Consider the following 26,179-nt stretch of genomic DNA (forward strand, 5'->3'; position numbering starts at 1 on the left):
ATTTTGTAATGTCTTAGACTTAGATAAGAGTTAATTACCAGAAAGCTTTTAACTTATAGCTAATGACTTAATATACTACTTCATAGAGGAAACACAACAATAGTTTCATGTAGTACAGGATCCGATTACCCCTCCAGAGTATCTGAGATGATAACCGTTTCGAAGAGGGTTTATTGCTGCTCAAAATATCCTCGTCTTGTCTGCAAAGTGAATTACCATAGTTGGCGTGTGGAGAATGATTACAAAAACTCTGATATAAAATAGATATTAAAATATAATTAAAAAGGTTTAAGATGTACAGTTTTTCCAATGGAAACAAGGTTTCCATAAAATGACTGGATTAAAATCAATCTCTCTAGTAATTAGTCAATAAAACGAGTTAATTGTTTCTGTTTCTTGGACTTCCTAGCTTGCATTATTCTCTGTTGAACTTTTCTTCATTGGCTGAACGTCTTCAACAACTCCACGTAAAATGTCAGACAGCGATGTTTCTGTATTTTTACCACGTTGATTTTTATCTGCTTTTTGTAACTCTATAAGCAATTCTAGTTGATCTCTATAAAATAAAACAAGATTGGTCCACGTCTTATTTTTTTCAAAACAATGTTATAAGCATAAATGCAACACATATTTGACGATAAACATGAATGTGTCAATAAAACACGGATGCCCCACTCGCACTATCATTTTCTATGTTTAGTGGACAGCAAAATATTGGTAAATACTCTAAATTAGAAAAATCATATCATAGGGAACACGTATACCAAGTTTCAAGTTGATTGGACTTCAACTTCATCAAAAACTACCTTAACCAAAAACTTTAACTTGAAGCGGGAGAGACGGACGAACGGACGGAGGAACAAACGGACACAAAGACCAGAAAACATAATGCTCCCTACTGTCGTAGGTGGGGCATAAAACAATAAAAATCTACACATCGTTTCGAAACATAATACCAGCATCTTGGAAAAGGCTATTTTTACAAGTAAAATGTATAAACTTCAGGGTTGTTTTTCTTTCTAGGATATAAAATAGGAAAATAGAGTTATAACGTTCAGATTAACATTTTCGATTATAGATATAAAATGTTTAAGTTCTTAACCAGTGTTTATTTATTAATTATCTAACTCATCATTGTAACAAAAACAACATTTTGTCAAACGTCATGGATTAGGTAATACAAAAAAGAAAATGTCTATAACAAAACTGACAGGAATCAAACCTTCGACATAATCAACCAATGGAACGAATGGAAAACTGTTGTCATATATTACTTGCTGCAGGCTTAACTAAAATAAAATAAACTGGTATTTCATTCTATCATTTTTTGTTATTCTATTATTAGAGCGTGAGTGCTTGTGGCCGCATGAAAAATATACAACAAACCAGAATCTTACATAATCGAATATCCATGTTATAAAGCATTTGATTAAATCTCGCATACGTTCCAAATTATAATACGTTTTTGAATGAGTTAATTATGTGAAATTAAAACAGTTTATATATACTCACTGGATTTTACCAAGGGTTGATTCCTGATGTGCAAGTCTGTTGCGGACGGTTAGTAAATTCATTTTATGTGAATCTAAGCTATCATTAATGTCTTGTATATATTTATTCATCTCATTTAAAGGTGGTGTTTCCCATCTCTCGAGGACTTCTCTGACATCTGTAATGTGTTCACTTTCTTTATAATGAGATGTTCGATGATCCTGAAATTTAGTCAATGCCTACACAATAAGGAAAGAGTCTCATATGTTGTTTTCAGTAATATGTGGTTCTTTACTGAGGACTGTCTAGAATTCCCTGTCATTTACATATTTTTATTTTCTAGTGATTTATATCAAGGGGACGAGTTTCGAATGTTTGTGATTTTTTTCACTGATTTTGTTTTTGCTTTTTTTTTTCGAACACATTGTTTTGATACTCCTTTATCATGATAAGAACAGATCAACAGTCTTTTTTATTCAATTTAGATTTTGATTGGGGACTCTCTAAATTAGATTTTCCCCGGAGTTCAGTATTTTTGCGATTTTACTTTCTACAAATGCTCGTCATTTAAAATATGTTTTTCTTACAATTAATCTCGATTCACTCGTTTTTGGAGATAGTAGTTAGTTGATAAATTGCAACTAATTCCTACTGTGACCGTATTATGTGTATGTTGCCTTTTTTGCACTCTAGCGTTTCTGTTGTTCCGTTGTTTCATCCTTATAGTTCATGTGTTTCCCTGGGTTTTAGTTTGCAACCGGTTTTTTCTGTCTTAAACGATTTATGACTTTTAACAGCAGTATTTCACAGTTGCCTTTGTTTACCAATCTAGTGAAACAATATTGAAATCTTAAACATACCTTTCCTAAATATAAACTATTCAGTTCTACTCTAGCAACTATCCATGCCCTATTGACCTCTAGACCTCTTTGAGCATCCTGTTGTACGTTTTGGTAGGTATCACTAAGTTGTGCTATTAGTATATTTAACAAAATCACACAGCATGTGAATAAGAACATTACCATTATAATACAGCTCATTGGCCTGTAAAGTATATCAAAATCCGTTTAGGTTAGTACCATTTGTTCATTTGGAAAGACAGTATATATCCAAAAATAATTTCGCATGAATTATGTAGCATATTGAAATACATATACAAGTATGAATGTTCACAGTTCATACTTATTAAAGAGAGGGACGAAAGATACCAAAGGGACAGTCAAACTCATAAATCTAAAACAAACTGACAACGCCATGGCTAAAAATGAAAAAGACAAACAAACAACAGCACACACGACACAACATAGAAAACTAAAGAATAAACAACACGAACCCCACCAAAAAACTAGGGGTTATCTCAGGTGCTCCGGAAGGGTAAGCAGATCCTGCTCCACATGCGGCACCCGTCGTGTTGCTTATGTGATAACAAATCCTGTAAATGGTCTAATTCGGTAGGTCACATTCATGAAAGGGTCATTGATCATTCTTGTTTTTAACACTAGAGATATAAGACCCGACCGCACCAATGCAGAAACTGTACATGTAAAGGATGAAAAATAAATGTTCAACCCTAAAACGAATAAACGATAACGCGAAACCCACTGAAAAAAAACGATACAACATTATATAACGTTTTACTGATTGTTTTATTTTAATATTGTAATTCTTGAAACATGACATATGCATCTATGGTATTGTTTTTTTTTATAAAACAAAAGTGTTAAAAGTAAATGAATAAGCTTGTTTGTAATCAGAGTGATATATTCATAGCGTTGTCACTATATTTTTGACTTATGAGGTCGAATGTCCTTTACGTATCCTTCGCCTCTCTTTAATAAGTCCTCACTACTCTTCAACTTTGTACTTGTTTGGCTTTATAACTACTATTTTGATCTGAGTGTCACTGATGAGTCTAATGTAGACGAAACGTTCGTTTGGTGTATTAAATTATAAGCATGGTACCTTTGATATCTATTTAGAAGTACTTACCAACAGTAATTAACCTCTTAAATTATTTCTTTTGTTTGCCGTTAACGAAACGTAAAGATTAATTTGTGTACCTTAGTTCTGTATATTCAATGATTCTTTCAGCTTCTATAAGAATTCTTACTCCAAGGAAAAGTATTTTCCAGAATGAACTACAATATTGTAAAAAAAATAGCATAATGCAACATATGGATAGTATATAAAACACTGTCACAGTTGTATATATCATATAACACATACTATAATAGTTGTATCGTATACAAAATGAATACATTTGAACGTTTGTTACATACTTTAAAATTTGTAGTGTATATAACAAACGGTATAATTTATACATTGTATTTCCTATTAAAGTTGATGTGTTTCCCTTATTTTTGTAACCCAGATTTGTTTTCTGTCAATCGATTTAGGACTTTTGAACACCGGTATACCACTGTTGCCTTTATTCATTCAATATACCGCAACATTGTGTACACGATTGTCTAAGAGTTGTATCGTATACTCTATCATGCAAAATTGTATCGAATACAAGATTATGTACCATTTGTCTTGTATACAAGATTGAGTAATGTTTGTTTTGTATTCAAGATTATGTTTCATTTGTATTGTAAACAAGATTATGTACAATTGGTATTGTAAACAAGATTGTGTAATATTTGCTTCGTTTGATACAAGATTGATGCAAGGGACAGACGGATGGACGGACAGATGGACGGACGGGTAGACAGAGGTAAAACTGTGTACCCCAACTTATTTCAAGCGGGGGTATAATAATGTATTATTTGTATCGTATACAAGATACTGTAACATTGTGTGTTTAAAAATACTAGATGTATAAGGAGAGCCTGTAAGTCGTGTTCTCTTTTTTTTTTAAATTTTAGTTCATTTATGTTTCGGAGTAGGACGTCAATTAACACATTTATTCTATTGTTTTGGAGAGGGGGTCAGATGAAGCCCGACTCCGAGTCCGGTATTTTCTTGCTGTGTTGTGTTGAGCCATAGTTGGCCTTGGACTGCTTTCTGCCCTATGGTTGGATTATTGTTTCTTTGAAACATTAAAATTGAGAATGGAAATTGGGAATATGCCAAACAGACAACAACCCGACCATAGAAAAAAACAACAGCAGCAGGTCACCAACAGGTCTTCAATGTAGCGAGAAATTCCCGCACCCGGAGGCGTCCTTCAACTGGCCCCTAAACAAATATATACTAGTTCAGAGATAATGAACGCCATACTAATTTCCAAATTGTACACAAGAAACTAAAATTAAAATAATACAAGACTAACAAAGGCCAGAGGCTCCAGACTTGGGACAGGCGCAAAAATGCGGCGGGGTTAAACATGTTTGTGAGATCTCAACCCTCCCCCTATACCTCTAGCCTATGTAGAAAAGTAAACGCATAACAATACGCACATTAAAATTCAGTTCAAGAGAAGTCCGAGTCTGATGTCAGAAGATGTAACCAAAGAAAATAAACAAAATGACAATAATACATAAATAACAACAGACTACTAGCAGTTAACTGACATACCAGCTCCAGACTTCAATTAAACTGACTGAAAGCTTATGATTTCATCATATGAACATCAGGCACAATCCTTCCCGTTAGGGGTTTAGTATCATACCATCATAACATATATGAGAAAAACATAACCCGTGTCATGCCAACAACTGGTTTTTGAATAAATGTGTTTAGTTCCGATGCAAAGAACCTATAAGTGAATCAATATTAACGCCAAAATATGCAATCTTTAATGACCTGACAACAGTATCGTAACTATATCCCTTCTTAATAAGTCTATTCAAAGGTTTTGTTAGTTTTTGAGGTGAATACTGACACCTTTGCGCTTTATATAGAATATTTCCATAAAAAATTGGATGTGAAATACATGAACGTATAAGAAGTCTGCATGTTGAGCTATATTTACGAATGATTTCCTTATACCGATGATAAAATTTAGTAAATGTTTTGACTAGTTTGTGATATCGAAAACCCTGGTGTTATAATTTTTCAGTAATACATAAATTTCTCTCGTTAAAATCTAAAACATTGTTACATACACGAGCGAATCGTACAAGTTGAGATATATAAACACCGTAAGATGGTGACAAGGGAACGCCACCATCTAAAAATGGATAATTAACAATAGGAAATGAAAAATCATCTCTTTTATCATAAATTTTAGTATTCAGCTTTCCGTTAGTGATATAGATATCAAGATCGAGGAAAGGACAGTGGTCATTGTTAGTATTAGCTTTATTTAAAGTAAGTTCAACAGGATAAAAAAAAATTTAACATACATACTAAAGTCGTCATTATTGAGAGCCAAAATATCATCCAAATATCTAAAAGTATTATTACATTTGTTTATCATATGTTGTTTCGATGGGTCTTTGCTTATTTTTGTCATAAATTGTAACTCATAGCAATACAAAAACAGGTCCACAATAAGTGGTGCACAGTTAGTCCCCATTGGAATTCCGATAATCTGACGATATACGGAATCCCCAAAGCGAACAAAAATGTTATCTAGTAAAAATTCAAGGGCATATATAGTATCAAAGCATGTCCAATTGACATAGTTTTTTTGTTTATTGCTACTAAAAAAATGACCTAAAAGAGTTTGAACATATATATTCACATTCTGACTTTTTAAATACCCATTTAATTAGGTGTGTGAATGTTTTCTTAATGAGAATGTGAGGCAATGTGGTATACAGGGTAGAAAAATCAAAACTTTGAACAGATTTAAAATCACCAATATAAGTATGCAATTTATCAAGTACTTCCAACGAGTTCTTGACACTCCAAAAGTAATTAATTCCACTATTTTCGTAGGCCTTATTTGAACAATTTATTATCAGGTTTTTAATTGTACCAAGTGTGCTGGTAAGAAGAATAGACAATTTAGTAGTGGAACAATGGCTTGAAGACGAAATAAATCTATATTTGTAAGGTGTTTTGTGTAGCTTCGGAAGCAAGTACATAGTTGGGACTTTCATTGTATTTGGCTCTGCTTGTAAAGTGGTAGCTAAAAGTTTATGTTTGTTACAGATGTCGTTTTCTAAAAATGGAGTCAGTTGGAATGTTGGTGAATTGGTGAGATTTCCAAATTCAATTGTATGTATCATTACTTTCGTATTAAGTTATGGTGTATTTTTAATTGCATGCAATAGTGTGTCACATTAATTTTGTATCTTTAAAATGATTCTGCATATTTTTTTTATTTTTTTTTTTACAAGATTTTGTTACAAAAGTATCGTTTAAAAGATACTGTATCATTCATATCGATACAATATAATGTTAAAATAAAAAATAATATATGAAAGTTCCGTACATAAGAAATACAGATTCGTCAATGTCGTATTTTATTGGAAATCACAAAGAAATCTTTTATTTATTACACATCTCCAGCTTAGTTTCTGATGGTTCGTTTTGTTTAAATAAACTCATCACAGATGCCAGGACGCCAGACGCGCAATATTAATGTTCTACTTTTGTAAATACGCGTACCTGGCTTTCAAATGTTTTTGTATTTTAAAAACGGGATTGAAACGCAGAAAAATTATCAAGTCTTAAATTCCTACCTTGTTTCGCTGTGAAGTTCGATTGAATGTTCTCCTTTCAATGATAATATAAAAGAACCACTAAATGCCAATAGTATAACAAGGAATACAATGGTAAACTGTATAAAATCATGAGCTAAAATCCTCCATAAAATCTGAGCATAAGCACCTGTTTGTCTAAAATACAAAAATAAGTTACATAAAAATATATGCAGTTTTTTTTACCAGTTTCTGTCTCAAGTAAAAAAAACATTTATTGATCTAAAACTTTTATAAAAACTTATTTTTAAGATCTTGTATGATACATGCCACAAACTTATATTTAAATTAAACATTGATGCTTAATAGGTATAATAATAATGTTAAGTAATAAATTATTTTGAAAGATTGAGCGACTTTAAGAGTACTGAACTTTGAAAAAATTGTCAGTTTACTATACAATACCTGAATACTGCTGCATATTTGAAAATTCGAAATACCCATAACAGGTATGCCACAGACAGCACGGGCCATTGTTCGTTCAAATCTAAAATTCTAAGTGGAAGGGCCGATAAAATAAGCAAAGAAGAGAATAAATCTATCCAATTGAATGCATCATGCCAGTATTCTAACTTGTGTCTGAAAAAAAGAAACATAAAAAAGTTGTTAACGTAAGTAATCTTTAGTAAGTGTTGTCTAATTGGCTATCATACCCAATTTATTTATCTTTACATATAAATGGTTGCGAATAGAAATGGGTTTGCAATGCTCATAAAGATCAAATTTGATTTTGATCCCTAACTATTTTAAATCGAGGACCATACATGAGTCTTTTGAACACACACCGAGCGTCTGATGTACTTTTAACATACTTGGTGTAAGTGTTTACGAACACTGGGTTGATGCCATTGCTTGTGGACTTTACCCTCGATAGTACCTCCAGTCCAATAATCTGCACTTTTGTGCTGACATGAAATATCAGTTTCGATAGATTAACTGTTAATAACTTTGTTAAAATTTGCAACAATAACGTTCTTTTACGTCTGAATAGCTGGTATGTATGGTCTAGGCCAGAATCGAAATTCCTTTTTAAATTTCTGGTTTCGATGTTGTTCAGCTTCGACCTTTACTTTTCTCTAATTCACGCACCTCCGATCAGTCTTATTAAAATAATAAGATAAAACATATGTGATAATGTTTGGTGATACTAGTACATAGATAAATTATAATCTTTTTAGTATTGAACTGTAATTAAAATTGGCATGAAATGATTATCTTTTTTCTTATAAACGATGATATCTTACTTTCTTAGCTGATTCATTTCGGACAAAAATGTAACAAATGCCATAAAACATGTCCATACTTCTGTGACTGCTCTGCTAATCTGTAAAGGTGTATCATATACCAAAGGGTCTGGTGCGGAAACAGCCACAACGGACGAGAATGTCATGGCCAACAGAGTAATAATATATAAGACACAGTTAACTCTGTAAAAAATAAATGTATGCATTTAATATGCATTTATTTAACTCTACTGCAATACATATATACTGAATACTTATCAAGATCGCATTAATATTTGTTTCCTTAGATAAAGGGTCATAATTAAATTCAAATTTTATTACCAGCGATAATATAAGACTGCTCTTCTTATGCTTCATTTTGCGTCATAATTTTTAAGCAAGGATCCTGTGTCGCTCACCTGATATTTTGGTATACAATTGATGCATAACATAATGCAACAGTTATACTTTTGCTTTAGTATTAGAGATATAAATCAAGAACTGCATTTTACTTCTATGTTCTATGTTGAGTCATGTCGGCCATGTTGGTTGGCAGGCAGGATCATCAGACACGTTTTAACTAGATACCCTCATAGGAGATTTTAATATAAACTTTTCACATATAAATCATACAGTTGTCGGAAATCAAAAATGGAAGGACTGTATTAATTTGTATGGTTTACAACAAATTGTACATAAACCGACACGAGTAACAGATAAATGTGCAACTACCATAGACCATATATATACGACCGATGTAGACCATATTATAGAAGTAAAGGTGCCTAGTTATGCTGTCAGTGATCATTATCCTGTTTGCGTAACAAGAAAACTTAACCCCAAAATAACAAAAATGGAGCATTTGTCCATAGAATATAGATCATTCAAACAATTTGATAAAAATAAATTTATTGAAAATTTAACAAATACTCCTTTTTATCTCATTGAATCGATTGAATGATATAGCAAATACATTTAATGTGCATTTCACAAATATTGCTGAAAGTATAGTTGATGACAAGTTATGTAATAATGATGATGGTGCCAGATTTGATGCACTCAATAAATTTGTAAAATCAAAGTTACAAACGGGTAGTGAAAAATTCATTATACCAGAAATGAGTATTTTAGATGTAAACATGTATTTAAAAAAACTTGACAAGTCTAAAGCAACTGGTTTAGATGATGTCGGACCAAATATTTTAAGTATGTGCAGCGATGTCATTGCACCAGCCTTGACATATATATTTAATCTAAGCATCAAAAGTGGTAAATTTCCAAGTATTTTTAAAACTGCAAGAGTTTGCCCAATTTTTAAAAGTGGCGATGCCTGTAATCCTGATAATTATAGACCAATAGCAGTTTTGCCTTGTCTCTCAAAAATCATAGAACGACATATAGCTAATAGTTTGTATATATTTTTAAATAGTAATGACCTTCTCAATACTACACAGTCAGGTTTCAGACCTAAACATTCGTGTACTACTGCACTTACTAAATTAGTAGATGAATGGTTGGCAAATATAGATAATGGAGAGATAAACGGAGTTATATTTTTAGATTTAAAGAAAGCTTTTGATCTGGTTAATCATATAATTTTATTGAAAAAACTTGAATATTATAATGTTTCAAATTGTACACTAGACTGGTTTAAGTCATACTTGTTTGAACGAAGCCAACAAGTTAAGGTCAATAACGTCATGTCTAATACTAAATGCATAAAAACTGGGGTACCACAAGGTTCTATCCTGGGCCCTTTGTTATTTATTTTATATATCAATGATTTACCACTTAATATAGAACATTCATTAATAGATTTATATGCAGATGATTCTACATTACATTGTAAAGGTAATAATTTACTTCAGTTAACTTCTAACCTTCAAAATGATATTCATGTAATTGAAAACTGGTGTGCGCAAAATTGTATGAAATTAAATGCCAAAAAGTGTAAATCAATGATTGTTGGTTCAAAACAAAGACTTTGTTCAACTGGAAACAGTTTAGATATCAATATGTCAAATGAACAAATAGAAAATGTAGATTGTGAAAAACTTCTTGGTTTATATATTGACAAAAACCTAAATTGGAATCAGCAGATAGATAAAATGTCATGTACTATATCAAACAGAATCAATTTATTACAAAAGATAAGAAAATATTTACCTATGCATATACGTATTATCTATTTTAATGCTTATATTCTGCCATTATTTGATTATTGTTGCAATATATGGGGAAGCTGTTGTGAAAGTGGAATAAATAAACTTAATAAGTTATTAAAGAAATCTGCTAGGGTTATAGTAGAAGCTGACATAATGACATCATCCAGTTTATTGTTTAATAGTTTACGCTGGTTAAATGTGGAAAAACGCATTCAATACCAAAAGGCAATACTTGTATTTAAATCATTAAATGGTATGGTTCCTAAATATTTACAAGAAAATTTTCATTTTACTGCTAATCAAAATTATAACTTACGTTCAGCTGATGAAAAAGTATTAAATCTTCCAAAACCAAAAACAAATTTTTTAAAGAAAACATTTACATATTCAGGTTCTCAAATATGGAACAGTTTACCAAATGAAATAAAAATGAGTAATACACTTGTATCTTTTAAAACAAAATGTTACAAATTTTTCATCAATTGTGCAAATTAATATGCTTTTTCATTATTATTTAAATACAATTGTATATTGTGTATAATATAACTTTATAATACTCTATGTACTTATAAATATGTTATTATTATTTTGAGGACTCTCAGGAAGATTAGTTTTAACTAATGGGATCATCCTCTTGAAATAAAGATTATTTATTTATTTATTTATTTATTTATTTATAATGATTGTGTTCAATTTGGTTAAATTTGTCTCAGTTGTTTCAGAGGAGACGATTTTTGTAAGATTACAAAAATTTACAAAAAAATGTTAAAAATTTACTATGAAGGACAATAACTTCAACTGACCATTTTCGTCATGAAGACTTATTTGTAGATCTCCCTTTGATAAACATCATTGCTGTGAGCTGTCTAAATCTCTATCTATAATAATATTCAAGATAGTAACCAAAATCTGCAAAATTTCCTTAAAATTACCAATTCAGTGGCAGCAAACCAACCAGAGGTTGTCCGTTTTGTCTAAAAGTTTCAGGGCAGATAGATGTTTGGCTTTATAAATATTTTGATATGAACGTCACTGATGAGTCTTATGTAGACGAAACGCGCGTCTGGCGTACTAAATTATAATCCTGGTACCTTTGATAACTATTGACCTGATAAACAATTTTACCCATGTCAGATTTGCCCTTAATGCTTTGGTTTCATTAATACTTTTTAAACCTGTATAAGAATCTTTTCACTGAAGCACGGCATAACCTACATGTATTTTTAACTCGTATTCACTTTTGTTTATTGTTTACGTTACAGACCTCACTTATCGATTGATAAAAATACCGCTATATTTTATATGGAAGCCAACGTGCTAATTACTATTTCTTGCCAATTTTTTTAAAATTTTTATAAGCATACATATATCTTTTTGCTGTGTCAATGCATACTGAACACGTTTATCTTCGGTTGCATTCCTCATCTTAAAGTCACAAAACTGAAGTATCGGAAATTTCATCATTGGCGCTATGATTAGTTGATTAATTGCTGATCATAAAATTCTTAAAATTACTAATCATCATGAAGATGGTGTTACTTACTGAAATCTAAACCTTGCATATTTTTTCCATTTCCTTCGTATAAGCAACCTGACAACATCATGGTAAACCAAGGTCTGTAAAATCAACGCTTAATCAAATAATGAAATGTTTTATTATCCTTTACGATATGCATCAAAATTCGGACACGATATTACTATAATGAAAATTATTAGCAACATTATCTCTACTCATAACAAGTACAACTGTATGCCATTTTTTTTTAACTGAAACCCGAAACGCATTTTTGTGTAACTAACTCGAAGTATTTATTTTCACAGATTCTTTAGTGTTGTAATTACTTTGGATATCTCCATATCAAAAGTTCAAATATATTATCTGTAGACATGAAAAAAGTCAATTACCCTACCTTTTCAAACATACATATATCTACTTACCAAAATCCCGCCGAAACATTTGTTTGTTCACACAACACCGTACGGAACAATCAAGCAAACATCAGCGACCACTACAATTTATTTCTTGTATTAAGAATATAAATATTGTTTGAAAAAGGTTTTCTACCATAATGATTTAAAAGAAATCACGATACCTTGTTGCCACTTTTTGCTATCATCTGCAAAGGGGATTTTGATTTTTTATTGAAGCCTTCTTGTATAGGTGTTCGTCCTTTTTCATCTGATTCTAAGATATGATAATATACAGTCATGTGCCCACTAGGACTTAGTGGTTCGATTAAACAATCCAATACTGCTAAAATGGTACTCTGGAAGTAAAGTAAATAGACCGATAATTTGGGAGGGAAAATTAAAGCGACATCAGGAAGAATGTGATTACGAAATTGGTAGACTTAATAAAACAGGTGTACATGTGATAAAATGGTCATAGAAAAGTAGGAATTACAAAGCTATTAGAGGACCAGTACTGTTTTTTTCTCTTATCGTTCCCTTAGGGTTTACAGCGATGAACGTTCAGACTCACATATTTCTCAAATAAAATAAAAGTCATAAGAAAATGTCTGTACCAAGTCAGGAATATGACAGTTGTTATCTATTCGTTTGATGTGTTTGAGCTTTTGATTTAGCCATTTAATAAGGTACTTTCCGTTTTGAATATTCCTCGGAGTTCAGTAATTTTGTGATGTTACTTTTTACTTTCATATAAATACGTTAATTTTTTTTTTAAAATGCACTGATTTCATTTAACTATTTTCAATGTAATTTATATATTAACCTACTTGTGTACTCAGATTTAACTACGAAGATTATTTCGACCATTTCTGCAATGAAAACCCCCCACCAATACGTTTGTTAACGTAAACTTCAGTATAAATGCAAGAAATACTAGATGTGATGTACAATTGACATGTAATTATGTATGGCTTATATAAATGAGCTCCTTCTTTAGCAAAATATCCATAAGAAAGATGTCTCATTGGAATAATTCTTCCATGAAACAAAAAATACTACCTGCATATCTGTATTTATAAGGTGGTGAAAGCTGAATTCTGATGGACAGGAACCATCTGATGTATACAATCGTCGAACCCTAAAATTTACAATGTTAACACGACATATCAGTGCCAATATCAAAATATAAGAAAACAAAGAAGGAAAACTGTTACCCTAAGTTGTGGAATACTAGTAGTAATATCAATTATATAATTCGATGCTCTTCAATTTAATTTGGAAAAAAAATGTTGGGTGATATCTATGTTATCTGTGTTTGCTTCAGTCGTTCGTGGATTATCTTATATGGACTCATTGAAATTAAACTTGAAATTCGTTTAAGATGCATGTTTGCTATTCTTAATACCGCAGATCACTAGGCCACGATCGCACTACGATCTGTGAAAAAAATCCAAATTTTGATGATCGTAGTACATGTAGTACGATCGTGTACATCGCAGTAAGGATGTATCACAGTCGTGGTGAGGTCTTCAAGATCGTGAAGAGCGTGGACAACTTTGAGCATGTTCAAAACAATCGCGGTGCGGTCGGGGCGAAATCAGGTCGTAGTAGAAGCGTAGTGTAAACGCACTAAGATCGTAGTAAGATCGCAAAGGTCGCTGTACCATCGTAGCGAGAGCGTAGCGAAAGCGTGATTCTATTTGGAGAGACAGCGCTACGATCTCATAGCGACGTTATCACGACCTCACTACGACCATTACGTTCTCAGCGCGACCCAACTACGCTTCCACAACGACTATACCACGCTGTTCACGACCATAGTACGATTCTAGCACGCCCTTGCCGTCCTCATCACGCTTTTCTTACGACCTGACTACGTTCACTATACGACCATCATTCTCATTGTCATTTTCACATAAATTATATAAAAAAGCTCCCTAGATTTTTTTTGTCTGAATGTATATTCCATTTGCTCTAACTGCTCAACCATGCTTCTCGTTTTTAGACGGTTGGTTTTCCCGTTTAAATGGGTTTACACTAGTAATTTTTTTGGGCCCTTTACAGCGTGCTGTTCGGTGTGAGCTAAGGCTCCGTGTTGAAGACCGTACCTTGTCCTATAAGGGTTTACTTTTATAAATTGTTACTTGGATGGAAAGTTGTCTCATTGGCACTCATATCTCATCTTCTTATATATATTGACGCATCTGTGTCATCTCTGCTATCATTCACTAAAATATCGTCATTTATGGACCAGCAATAGGTTGTAAAAGAGGGACGAAAGATACCAAAGGGACAGTCAAACTCATAAATTTAAAATAAACTGACAACGCCATGGCTAAAAATGAAAAAGACAAACAGACAAACAATAGTACAAATGACACAACATAGAAAACTAAAGAATAAACAACACGAACCCCACCAAAAACTAGGGGTGATCTCAGGTGCTCCGGAAGGGTAAGCAGATCCTGCTCCACATGTGGCACCCGTCGTGTTGCTTATGTGATAACAAATCCGGTAAATAGTTTAATTCGGTAGGTCACATTCATGAAAGGGAAGGGGATTGAAGTTACGACGTAAGGAACATATCCGATATCATTTGTGAAACGGTTATCCCATAACGGTCAATCAACTCGTGATGGCGTCCGTAAAATGTACGAAGGAATGATTTCAACTTCACCATTTGGAACTCTTGGTTTAATAGCTTCCTTGTGCGCAGCAACCCACTATCAAGAAAATCATGATAGTAAATGCAAGCACGGGAATATCGTATCAATTGGGAGATATATACCCCGTATGCAGGTGCTGCTGGAATGTTGCTACTTAGAAATGGAAAGTTCACAATTGGAAAGCTTAGGTGGAATTGGTCGGTCTGACATCTCTGCTTGATCAGGATTCGTTACTTTGCTCCCTCTGCCTCTACATCAACCCTACCACCACGACCACGTGTTCTAGTAGATTTTGGTGGCATGACTGTATTGCTTCCGAGACATCTACTTGTTAATCAGAAATAGAAGGAATGGAACTGTATTGATATGGAACACGATGTTGACATTATTGATGAGAACGTTGTAAGATCGCGGTATGAACGTGGTAGGGACGTGCTATAATCGCAGTAAGATCGTGTTGCAATCGGATAACTCGTGGTATGGTCGTAGTGAGAACGTGAAGAGCGTAGAAAGATCTTGATAAGCGTAGTGAAGTCGCAGAATAAGCGCGGCGAGAACGTGGTATAATCGTAGTGGGATCGTTTTAGAAGCGTAAAGAAGACGTAGAAGCATCGTGAAAGCAAAAAAAAAATTACATTTTCATGCCGCTCAAACCGCGACCTCACCACGATCTAAATTTATTTTAGATCGCGGTGAGCGTGGTGCGATCGGGGTCTAGTGAGACTGGGGCTTAATGAATCAATACAAATAGTCCAAACAGTGTGTAATACATTTAAAAAGATATTAAAAATGTTAGTGTAATTTTATAACTTTTAGAATGACCTAAAATAATTATAAATAAAATGTCAATCAATATAGAACAAGATAGTATTGTCTCTATATCTTGTTAATTTCCTATAACATGTGATAGCAGATATGGTTGGTTCTAATAATTATACCTTCCGATATACTTTTAAATTAGTGAAAGGAAATGTTGTATATGTAGCATTTTTCAATAATTCTGTGAACGATATATATGACATGTAAAACCGAAATCCAATTTTATATTCACTGTAACACTGACAAAATGATAATATGTTTTAGCTCATTTTTTTATATCCTTTTAGCGTTCCAATACTTACTCTATATTTGACATATACAATATCAACATCGATGCAATGGTGTCGTTTCCTTTGTCGTATGCCACAGTGTAAGGCATATCTCCATTCCTGTCCCGTGCGTTCGGATAGGCGTCGTTCTCTAGTAATTTATTGCAAACACCTCTGTAATTCTTGCCAACAGCGAAATGAAGTGCTGTTTTCAGCTCTGCATTACTTGCAGATGGGTTGGCACCTCTATGAAGTAAGGTGTTCACCAAAAGTTGAACCTATTTAAAAGACATGTAGTAAAGAGCTTAAAAGAGCATGCACAAGAGGCTGTCACAGTGACACCAAACCGGATTTTTCTGCAGAGGTCAAACCTTCGACAGTTGAGCAAGTATGGACACAGAATTTAATCTTTAAACAGCTCTGAATTTAGATTGTGATTGAGTATTTGACATACATGTAACATAGGTTTGTGACACAAAATGAATGTGGCCAAAGAACTGAAGAAAAAAAAATTGGACATTTACCTAATATGGCCCAATATCCAAATTCTAAGTAAATTGTAAGAATAAGAATATCGAAAAACACAAGATTTCAATTGTTTTTATGAAATTAAACAATAGTTTGGCAGCCGAACAGTACATCCGTTCATTATACGAAAACGCTTTGGATATTTTTTTCTAATTTAGATATGTTGTTTCCTGTGACTAAATGAAGGACATGTTTAATTTTCACGATTTTGTCTTTCGAAAATATATATATATGGATACATTAAAAATGTTGAATAAGAATATATATTTCTTATATTTTTTTCGGGTTTTGGTAAGAAAAGATTTATTTTTTTTAAATACCAAAAATATATTGGAAGTGATTTTTATCCTAAAAGTATACGAACATTGACTCCTTTCTTCATTAGTTTATTGTAAAATTTAGCTTAAAGACACGTATGGAATTTTACAATAAATATGTTAAACGTTGAAGCACGGGTTTTTTTTTTTTAAAAAAGGTCTCCTCGGAGACTCATAATTCCCAACGCTTCCAATCTACCGATAATAAAAAACAAAAACATATCATATTGATTTCTGTAAATACGATGCAAGATACGGAGTACAATGTAACTATGAATCGGACACAATTTAAACCAAAAGTTTAAAGATCATAATCACAAAATCGATTAAGAGTTTAATATGAATATTTATTGACTGATTGTTGTTTCCTTAGCGTTCAGTGGTAAATAATTTTTACGCATATTCAAGACTAGAACCAAAATCAACAATACAATATGTAATTTTGTAAAAGAGGCCACCATGGATGAAGTTCGGGGTAATTAGGACTGCCAGTGGAAATTGAGGGTATATGGCAATTAAATAGGGACAACATTTAGCCAAGCAATAAGGACACATATGGATCCCTCTAAGGGTTGATGCAACGGTTTTTAACAGCCAAAGAGCGTGACACTTTTTCTACAAGATGCATCGGATTTAACGTCCCCATTCTGACAGGACATTACTGTGTCATTGTACATCCCGCACAGCCAAACAGTTTTACTATTTGAAGAAGAAAAAGAGTGACCATATTTCTATTCCCCGGTGACCCCATGGGTTCAAAAAATGAAAAAAATTAATACTAAAGCTTCCGAATGTAAACATTGATTAAGGGAGTTCCATTTGTGTTTTATACCCATTTCGAAATATTACACAAAATGCAAAGTATTCACTCATCATATAAGAAGCATAGTATTCGAACGTAGTGTCTTTTTGATCAATATTTAACAGCCATCAACATAATGATCATTTTTGTATCGAGTTTCAAGTTTCAATAAGATTAACACAGTTAATCCGAGATCCATATTACAAGGTATCTTCTTGTCCGTTATAAAACACAAATGACTAAATAGGCTATTTTTCAATCAATAAATATTCCATAAAAGATGTTTTAGCACGTCCAATCATCATGCAATTATGTCTATACTATTCAATATTACCTTTTCAAGTATACACAAAAAAACAAAACACGAAGTCGGTCCAATTAATACATACATAAAAAAAATAAAACACTGTAGATAATTTAGATTAATAAAAAGCATCTTAAATATCTAATGTCAGATTTGAAGGCAGCTTAAATTACATAATCTGGTAATCATGAAGTCATGCGTTCCTGAAACATTTCACGAAGCAGCGTTTTTTTTAAATATAAGAACACAATCTTTAGCTTGGTAATAGATATAGGAAGATGTGGTATGAGTGCCAATGAGACAACTCTCCATCCAAATAACAATTTATAAAAGTAAACCATTATAGGTCAATGTACGGCCTTCAACACGGAGTTTTGGCTCACACCGAACAACAAGCTATAGAGGTCCCCTTAATTACTAGTGTAAAACCATTCAAACGGGAAAACAAACGGTCTAAGCCTACTTGACCAATAGGTCTCGGGTGACCAACGCAGTTTATGCGTTGTTGTTGCTGACACCACATAAAAACGATACAGATTTCCGGGTACAAAAATGCATCTTTTACATTGACTTTGTTCTAGATCTATAAGGTTTAACTTAGAACAGTATTACACGCCTTACGTTTATCAAATTTAGAATTGTATTTACAAATACCTTATTTTCATTGTCGATTTCTGAAACTACATACAACAAGGCCTTATCTTTACTTCCTTCCCTTTTAACAATTCTATCAATAAGAACCTCGACCTCTGCCTCCTGTCTACCTACGAAATACATCTGCGTTTTCTCTGCTACCTATAATATAATTATCAAAAATATTGTTATCGAACTTATTTTTATAATGAAATATCTAGAAGCTACTCTCGATCAGGTCTTTTCAAAGATTCATGCATTTTCAATATTTATGAAACATCAAGGCAGCTGTTATTCAAAAATGGCTATCTTGCATCTTTACATTTCAGAAGATTAAACATATCATATTGCTGTTAATAGGAACGATGCAAGCATAATGTACGAGTAATTGAATAAATTAGATTTTATAAACTTACGTTACTTATTCTGATATCGGACTCGAACTTCTTTTAAATTGAGTTTTACTGTGCGTATTGCTGTGGTTTTTTTATTCTACATTGGAGGTATAATGGGAGGGTTAAGATCTCACAAAACATGTCTAACCCCGTCGCATTTTTTTGCGCCTGTCCCAAGTCAGGAGCCTCTGGCCTTTGTTAGTCTTGTATTTTTTTTAAATTTAAGTTCATATATAGATATAGGAAGATGTGGTGTGAGTGCCACTGAGACAACTCTCCATCCAAATAACAATTTTAAAAAAAGTAAACCATTATAGGTCAATATACGGCCTTCAACACGGAGACTTGGCTCACACCGAACAACAAGCTATAAAGGGCCCCAAAATTAATAGTGTAAAACCATTCAAACGGGAAACCCATATACATGTATATGTTTTTAAGAGTTTAGCGTGACGTCTATTTTCACTGAACAAGTACAAAATTTTATTTGGGGGCTAGCTGAGGTCCGCCTTCGTGTGCAAGATTTTCTTGCTGAGTTGAAGACCTATTGGTGGCCTCGGCTGTTGTCTGTTCTTTATTCGGGTTGTTATCTCTTTGACATATTCCCCATTTTCATGTAGAGACACTTTTAGAATCATTATTTCCCAAATATAAAAAAGCTAGAAAAACTCTGCTTGACATTATAATGAATTACATGTTGTAAGACCACCACGTGATGTATATTTTACTGAGATAAACGTAGTTATAGGAGCAGACTATTATGTAATGTAAACTAGTCTTTACAAAACAAACACTTTATTCTCTGAAATAGAAATTAAACAGACGCAATCTTATAATTTGGTTTCATGAAAATTAACATGTTTTGTAACATTTGACCCGGTTTTGTCGTGGCCACAAATCCGTCTTGGTTTTTAACATCACCGATTATTCTCTCTGTGTTAAAGATCCATTACTCTGTAATTGCTCTACTGTCAAATTGTTGTCTCTGTTACACAATTTAATTTCGAAGTTAAATATGTCATCTTTTTATAGTCGTTTGAACATACTTGTTATGCGCAGAATTTGTATGCTATTATAAGTAATAAGATCTTTCTTTGTACCATTTACTTGGTTTTATATAAAAAAAAAAATCTATAATTGCTTTTGTTATGTTATTATGCGCTATTCAATAATTGACTTTGTTAAGTTATCATAAATCAGTTACATTTGTACGTAAAAGCTCTTTACTCTGAAGAGCTCATGTTCTAAGCTGATTGTTTATATGTGAAAACGCGATTTAAATAAAGATTTCTTAATAATGTAATGCCAACTTTTATTGTAGCATTTAAGTACACTGAGCTCAGGGTAATTTGGTTCGGTATTGGTGAAGTTCAGGGCCTGTTATAGCTGACTATGCAATATGGACATTGCTCAGTTGCTCATTTTTGAAGGCCGTATGGTGACCTATACTTGTTAATTTCTGTGTCATTTGTGTAGAGTTGTCTCATTAGCAAAAATACCGCATATTCTTTTTTATATAGACTAGTAATCATAATGGAGTTCAGTTTCTGTCATTTTCCTAACTTGGTACAGATATTTCCTTATGTAGAAAACTGTAGAGTAGACATGGTTTTATGGCTAGTTAAACCTCTCACTTGTATAACAGTCAATTAAAAAAATAGCAAATTCGTATTTTACCTCTTTTTGGAATGAATCGTCTAGGTTTGGCTCGATTATTTCCATTGCCAATGACTGCATGGAAGAACTGTGAGGTAATCCAGGATCCAGTTCTTTTAAATTTATGGCGGCTGTAAGAATATTATTGAATAACATTATTATTATGTCAGTGATAATAATGATAAAAAAAAGATGTTCAATGTTCTCAGCATTACACATTTATCTGTCAAAGAGCAATTAATATAAACTAAATATACTTTTTAATGATTCTTCAATTTTTTTATATAACAGTTTAGAGATTTGAATGCATGAGATTGCTAATAAAACTTTCTCCACTTATATTTGTATTTTCAAGTGGCATAACTCCAGGGGCAGACGAAGATCGGTCAACAAATATTTCCCAAAATATCACAATTTTCACTCCCATGCACTCTTCCTGTAATTCACTCCATTGCTGTCCTCCCCGAACTCCCGCTTCTCTCCAAACTTACTCCAGTTTCCCGTAGTTTATCGGTAATTGTTTGTTCGCCATGTCTTGCATGTATTTTGTAAGAGTTCTAAAGTATTATATACAAACTTACAAGGTGCTGCTTCTGGCGACATAAAGTCCTTCATCTTAAGGTTTGAGCGTGGACGCGAATGGCGGCATTGTATTGGGTTATATTCATCATCACTTGCTGTGCGTCTATGGCGCCTGACTACACGTGGTTTTGACTCAAGTGACATTTCTTATGGTCAGGAAAACGTCATATCACTGAATTAGAAAAAAAATAGATTCATTATATTAATAAAGAATACATGTACCTTTTTAATACTCCAAGAATAAATAAAATCCGTGTAGAAATCAAGAAATTTTTAAGAGTTTTAAAGCAAAATATGAATACTTTCTGTTGGTATATCTAATGTCGTATATAAAATGATGTTGTAAGTACTGACATAGTAAACTTTATGACTTGGCAAAGAAAAGTATACAGATCAGATCAAGATGCACATTTGACACGTCGGCTGTGGAATCAAAATGACAGATGATAGTTTGTGTTCATCTACATTTCGTTTATTATTATTTGCAGAGATCAAAACTACAAATGTAACAAAAGGCACACCTGTGCCTGTCTCAGCTGACTATGCGGTATGGGCTTTGCTCATTGTTGAAGGCTGTACGGTGACCTATAGTTGTTAATGTCTGTGTCATTTTGGTCTTTTGTGGATAGTTGTCTCATTGGCAATCATACCACATCTTCTTTTTTATATTTATCACCTTGTGTTAAAAAAAATATCCATATTTGCTAATTAGGATTTTTATATGTTCTAATATTAACAGAAAGTTTTAAAAAAATGATTCGCGTAGATCGCATGATGTGCTCTTTTCGTGCATATTAAAATTGTTGCAAGAATAAGATATGATTTATCAAAGACATTTTTAATCATCAGGAAATAAAATGGCTATGGAAAAAAACATGACTGAGGTTACTGTTTAAATGGATAAGTGAAGCATTTACTATCTGACAATTAAAATTTAGGGGTCAAGTTCTGTAACTCTGGAACAAAAACTAAAGCGAAGTTCTGTAATCGTACAAAGTGTTGCCTGACGGACGGACAGACATTGGTATACCATAAAACCTGCCGTCTTCGAGGAAAGTAGTCATATCTCCTTTTTTTGAGTTGTCATATATTTATTGGACACTATTTTAGTTAAAATTGAGAATGGAAATGGGGAATGTGTCAAAGGAACAACAACCCGACCAAAGGGCAGACAACAGCCGAAGGCCATCAATGGGTCTTCAACACTGCGAGAAAATCTCAGACCCGGAGCCGGGCTTCAACTGGCCCCTAAACAAAATGTGTACTATTTCAGTGATAATGGATGTCACACTTTTAAAACTCTTCAACATATAAATGAACAAAGAGCCAGAGCAATTTTCCCGTGAATTATTTCATTGGATAAGATAGGTAAATCATGTTTTAAATAGCCAGGTAGATGCTAATTATAGTACATAAACATACGTCACATTATTTATTTTTATACCTTGAACAGGAATTACTACCAAAAACAAGGCCAAGACTATTGATTTTTTTATATTGACTTTGTTTAATTGTTAACCCCCTTTATGCGCTTAATGTACCATAACACGTAATTTGTCAACAAGCCAAATAATATCAAACAACAAATTCAAATGGGATGCTGTTTTTGTCTTTTAAGGTTTTATCGTCTATGAGATAAGATAAGACAATATATATTTTAACCGGAGAACATCTTACATCAGTTGGTCATAGAACATCTTGTGATACTAACACATGTTATATGGCCTTTTCTTGCATTTTAACAAATCGGCCTTTCGTTGTGATACAGGTGCAATAGCTTCTTTATGTTTTACCTACAATCATGATTTGTAGTGTAATTGATTTGTTCTGTGGTGTTGTTTTATTTTCTGATGACTTAGGTAACGATGCAGGAACGGTGGTAAAAATGTCATTACTAGTATCAGTTAGTGAATTTGTGACAAAATTGCTGTTGACTGCATTTCTTACACATAATACCATGCTCAAAAAAGTATTCGAAAAACTGTTTGTGTTGTTTTTGAAACTTGTATACAATGGCCTCATTTTAAGTTATAGGTATGTTACACACGCAGCACTTGGGCTTCATTGCTATATAATAAATTTTCGTGTTATTGGTTATGTACAGGAACCTACATCAGTTTCACGGCAGTTGTTCCTTGCATATATGTAAAAATTGTTAACATTGAATAGAAAGTAAGTCAAGAGTATGGACAGTCATGGGAATGAATAACAATGATATACTAGTATACTATAAAGTTAAAATGAACCATAATTGACTCTATGAATTAAGCCATCATCCGAAAAAAATATGATAGAAACATTAAAATTTAATATAACAACACAAAAAATGCAAGTTTAAGCGAGATTCGAATCTTATCTTCAAAACAGTGTTTCATTAATAGTTCTATGCTCTACTGATGGAGCCACGGCGACGCTTGGTTATTCTGTCTTTTTTAGGAGCTATATCAGTACAATTTAGCGATGTTACAATTTTTTTTTATTAAAAAGTCGTTTTTTTATGTAATAAGGACACACCAAACCAATTTCATTTTTGAGGGGAAAACTTGTATAAATTACAACAGTCACAAAAAAACATAACGTTTTTGGGGTTTGAAATGTCCTTCTGTGGGATTCCCTGTTTTTCCAACCTAAAATCACCATAAATTCCGCATATTGAACTTTCATCCTTTTTGAGAGTTAAATTAACTATTTATCACACATATCATAATATATGTAAATCGAGATATTGATCAAAAAGCATTTTTAATTTTTGTTTTTATAGTAAATTCTATTCTGTCGGCACTTTTTGAAATTGGCCCTTCTGTGAAAAAAATCCCGACAAATTGGCCCTACCTCTTTAAAAACACATACATTGAAGACTAACAAAGGCCAGAGGCTCCTGACTTAGGACAGACACAAAAATGAGGCTGTGTTAAACGTTGTTTTGTGAGAATTTAGATATCAACCCTGCCATAGTTAACATGATAATTACTTGCTTGTATATAAAAAAAAAGCCGGCCGATTATTCTTATATTGCATTATGTGAATTATATGAACCAAGATGATTTCAAAAAATATCATATTTTACTATTCTTTTATTATTTTCCTAACCTAAAAGTTATTGCGGATTTTATATTTCATTGTTATTGTTGCCATTTCGATTGTAATATTTGTTTCCTTCTTTATATCTGAGACTACTACAGTTTCAGTTTATGTTCAAACATTGCGCATTAAAGAATATGGATAATTTGACAGAAAGTAATTTTCGGCACAACGATAAATTACGTCATTTGATAACTTTATATTTTGATTCCAACAATTCCGATTATGTGTTTTATATGTGCTTTTATGTTGTTATTCAGTTATGTTTTGACCGGATGTGAATAACCTATGTTAAGCTTCAAACGACTTGGACCTCATTTTAAAAACAAGTAGTTTCCCTCGAAACTGAAATAGTTGATCGAGAATACAATCAACCTTGCTATATATGTGCGGAATATTCTCGCTACGTTGAAGACCTATTGGTGTCCTTCGGTTGTTGTCTGCTCTTTGGTCGGGTTGTTGCCTTTTTGACTCATTCCCCATTTCCAATTTTATCAAGTTCTGACTAGGGATTTTAATTGCAACGAAAACTAGAGTATAGCTCGGTAATGTGGAGTATCGAATAAGAAAATTATGCTTGATCTCCTGTTAGGACATTGTCCTCTTAGTTTCATAAAATTGATTTTCTTGTGAAAGCCTGTATTTACGAAGATTATATTTATCATAGTTAAAATACATTTCGTAAGGTATGTATAATGTCTCCAAATTCTTCCAAATATCTTTGAAAATACTAACGAAATCCCGTTTTATCTGTTTCAGAGGTTAGCATTGGTTAATCGGCACATCAGATACGACTACAAAAATATTGAAGAAAGTGATTGATTTTCGTATAAAAGAGAGAAAAAAAACATACCTCTTGTAATCAATCATCTTTATCCTTCAGATAAAATGTTATGTCTCTTATTATTTTATATGTAAATTGTACATATATGTATCATCCACCTGTATCTTATTGATTTTTACCAATCTTTGATTAATGGTATAAAAGGAGCTTTGACTCATCAACCGGGTTAAGTATTACATTGGAATGGTACTGTCTGGATATTTATAAAAAAATGAATATATGTGCAGACATTTGCAAGTTCATTAAGTTCAATATGCATGATATTAAGGTCAGTGAGTATATAAGTAGCGGAACAAAAATTTGTTGTCATTTACATGTAAGAATTAGCAAACACTTTGTCACTTGATTACATGTCAAAATTATGAAAAGTACGTATATACACTATACCTATAAAATCCAGCCGAATAGGGATCCTTCGAATACAATTCGTGCATATAAATAACAGTAGTTGTATAGGACAAAATACTACATATACATTCACAATCACGTGATATTCTAGACTATTTTCATCTGAGGGTTTCCACCTGTTATTATAATTGTCACCTGCGATCTTGTCTGGAATTTGATTACCGTTCATGTATAGTTAGTTATGTAATGTAAATTTTTCAGTTCACATAGCGGAAACCTATAGCTACAAGCTGTCGTTTTGGTGTGTTTTTGGTCTTGATAATTTCGACCATTCGTTTTTTCTATTCGTTTTGATAGACACGAGTAGAGTTAATTCATACATTTCTGACCATTAGTAAAAGCAGCATTAAACTAGAGGCTCTAAAGAGCCTGTGTCGCTCACCTGTATTTACTGATGCTTTGGAAATCATGCAAAATAAGTTTAAAATCATAATTTATAGTATAAGATATTATTATAAGATACTATAATAATATCTAAGATAATAGCAAAA

At 32.6% G+C, this 26,179-nt stretch overlaps 1 protein-coding gene across 5 annotated transcripts in view; it reads right to left on the reverse strand.

Moving 5' to 3' along the window:
- Nucleotides 1-256: 256 nt before the first annotated feature.
- Nucleotides 257-26,179, reverse strand: part of LOC139490573 (transient receptor potential cation channel subfamily V member 5-like) — a 28,366-nt gene continuing 2,443 nt past the window's right edge. Inside the window, exons 1-15 of one of the 5 annotated variants that reach the window (XM_071277424.1) lie at nt 25,668-25,796; nt 21,355-21,527; nt 20,795-20,904; nt 18,744-18,884; nt 16,172-16,416; nt 13,444-13,522; nt 12,567-12,740; nt 12,017-12,090; nt 8,330-8,512; nt 7,491-7,664; nt 7,068-7,223; nt 3,552-3,629; nt 2,352-2,535; nt 1,513-1,712; nt 257-556 (exon numbers count right to left, since the gene is read on the reverse strand). In XM_071277424.1, the coding sequence (XP_071133525.1) occupies nt 406-556; nt 1,513-1,712; nt 2,352-2,535; nt 3,552-3,629; nt 7,068-7,223; nt 7,491-7,664; nt 8,330-8,512; nt 12,017-12,090; nt 12,567-12,740; nt 13,444-13,522; nt 16,172-16,416; nt 18,744-18,884; nt 20,795-20,904; nt 21,355-21,499 (2,094 nt within the window). In that variant the 5' untranslated portion in view covers nt 21,500-21,527; nt 25,668-25,796 and the 3' untranslated portion in view covers nt 257-405. Of the gene's footprint in view, nt 557-1,512; nt 1,731-2,351; nt 2,536-3,551; nt 3,630-7,067; nt 7,224-7,490; nt 7,665-8,329; nt 8,513-12,016; nt 12,091-12,566; nt 12,741-13,443; nt 13,523-16,171; nt 16,417-18,743; nt 18,885-20,794; nt 20,905-21,354; nt 21,528-25,289; nt 25,474-25,667; nt 25,797-26,179 lie in introns of those variants that run through there. The other 4 variants (XM_071277421.1, XM_071277425.1, XM_071277422.1 and 1 more) reach the window with 4 other exon arrangements.

This window comes from Mytilus edulis, chromosome 10 (genome assembly GCF_963676685.1).
Source record: "Mytilus edulis chromosome 10, xbMytEdul2.2, whole genome shotgun sequence".
NCBI lineage: Eukaryota > Metazoa > Mollusca > Bivalvia > Mytilida > Mytilidae > Mytilus > Mytilus edulis.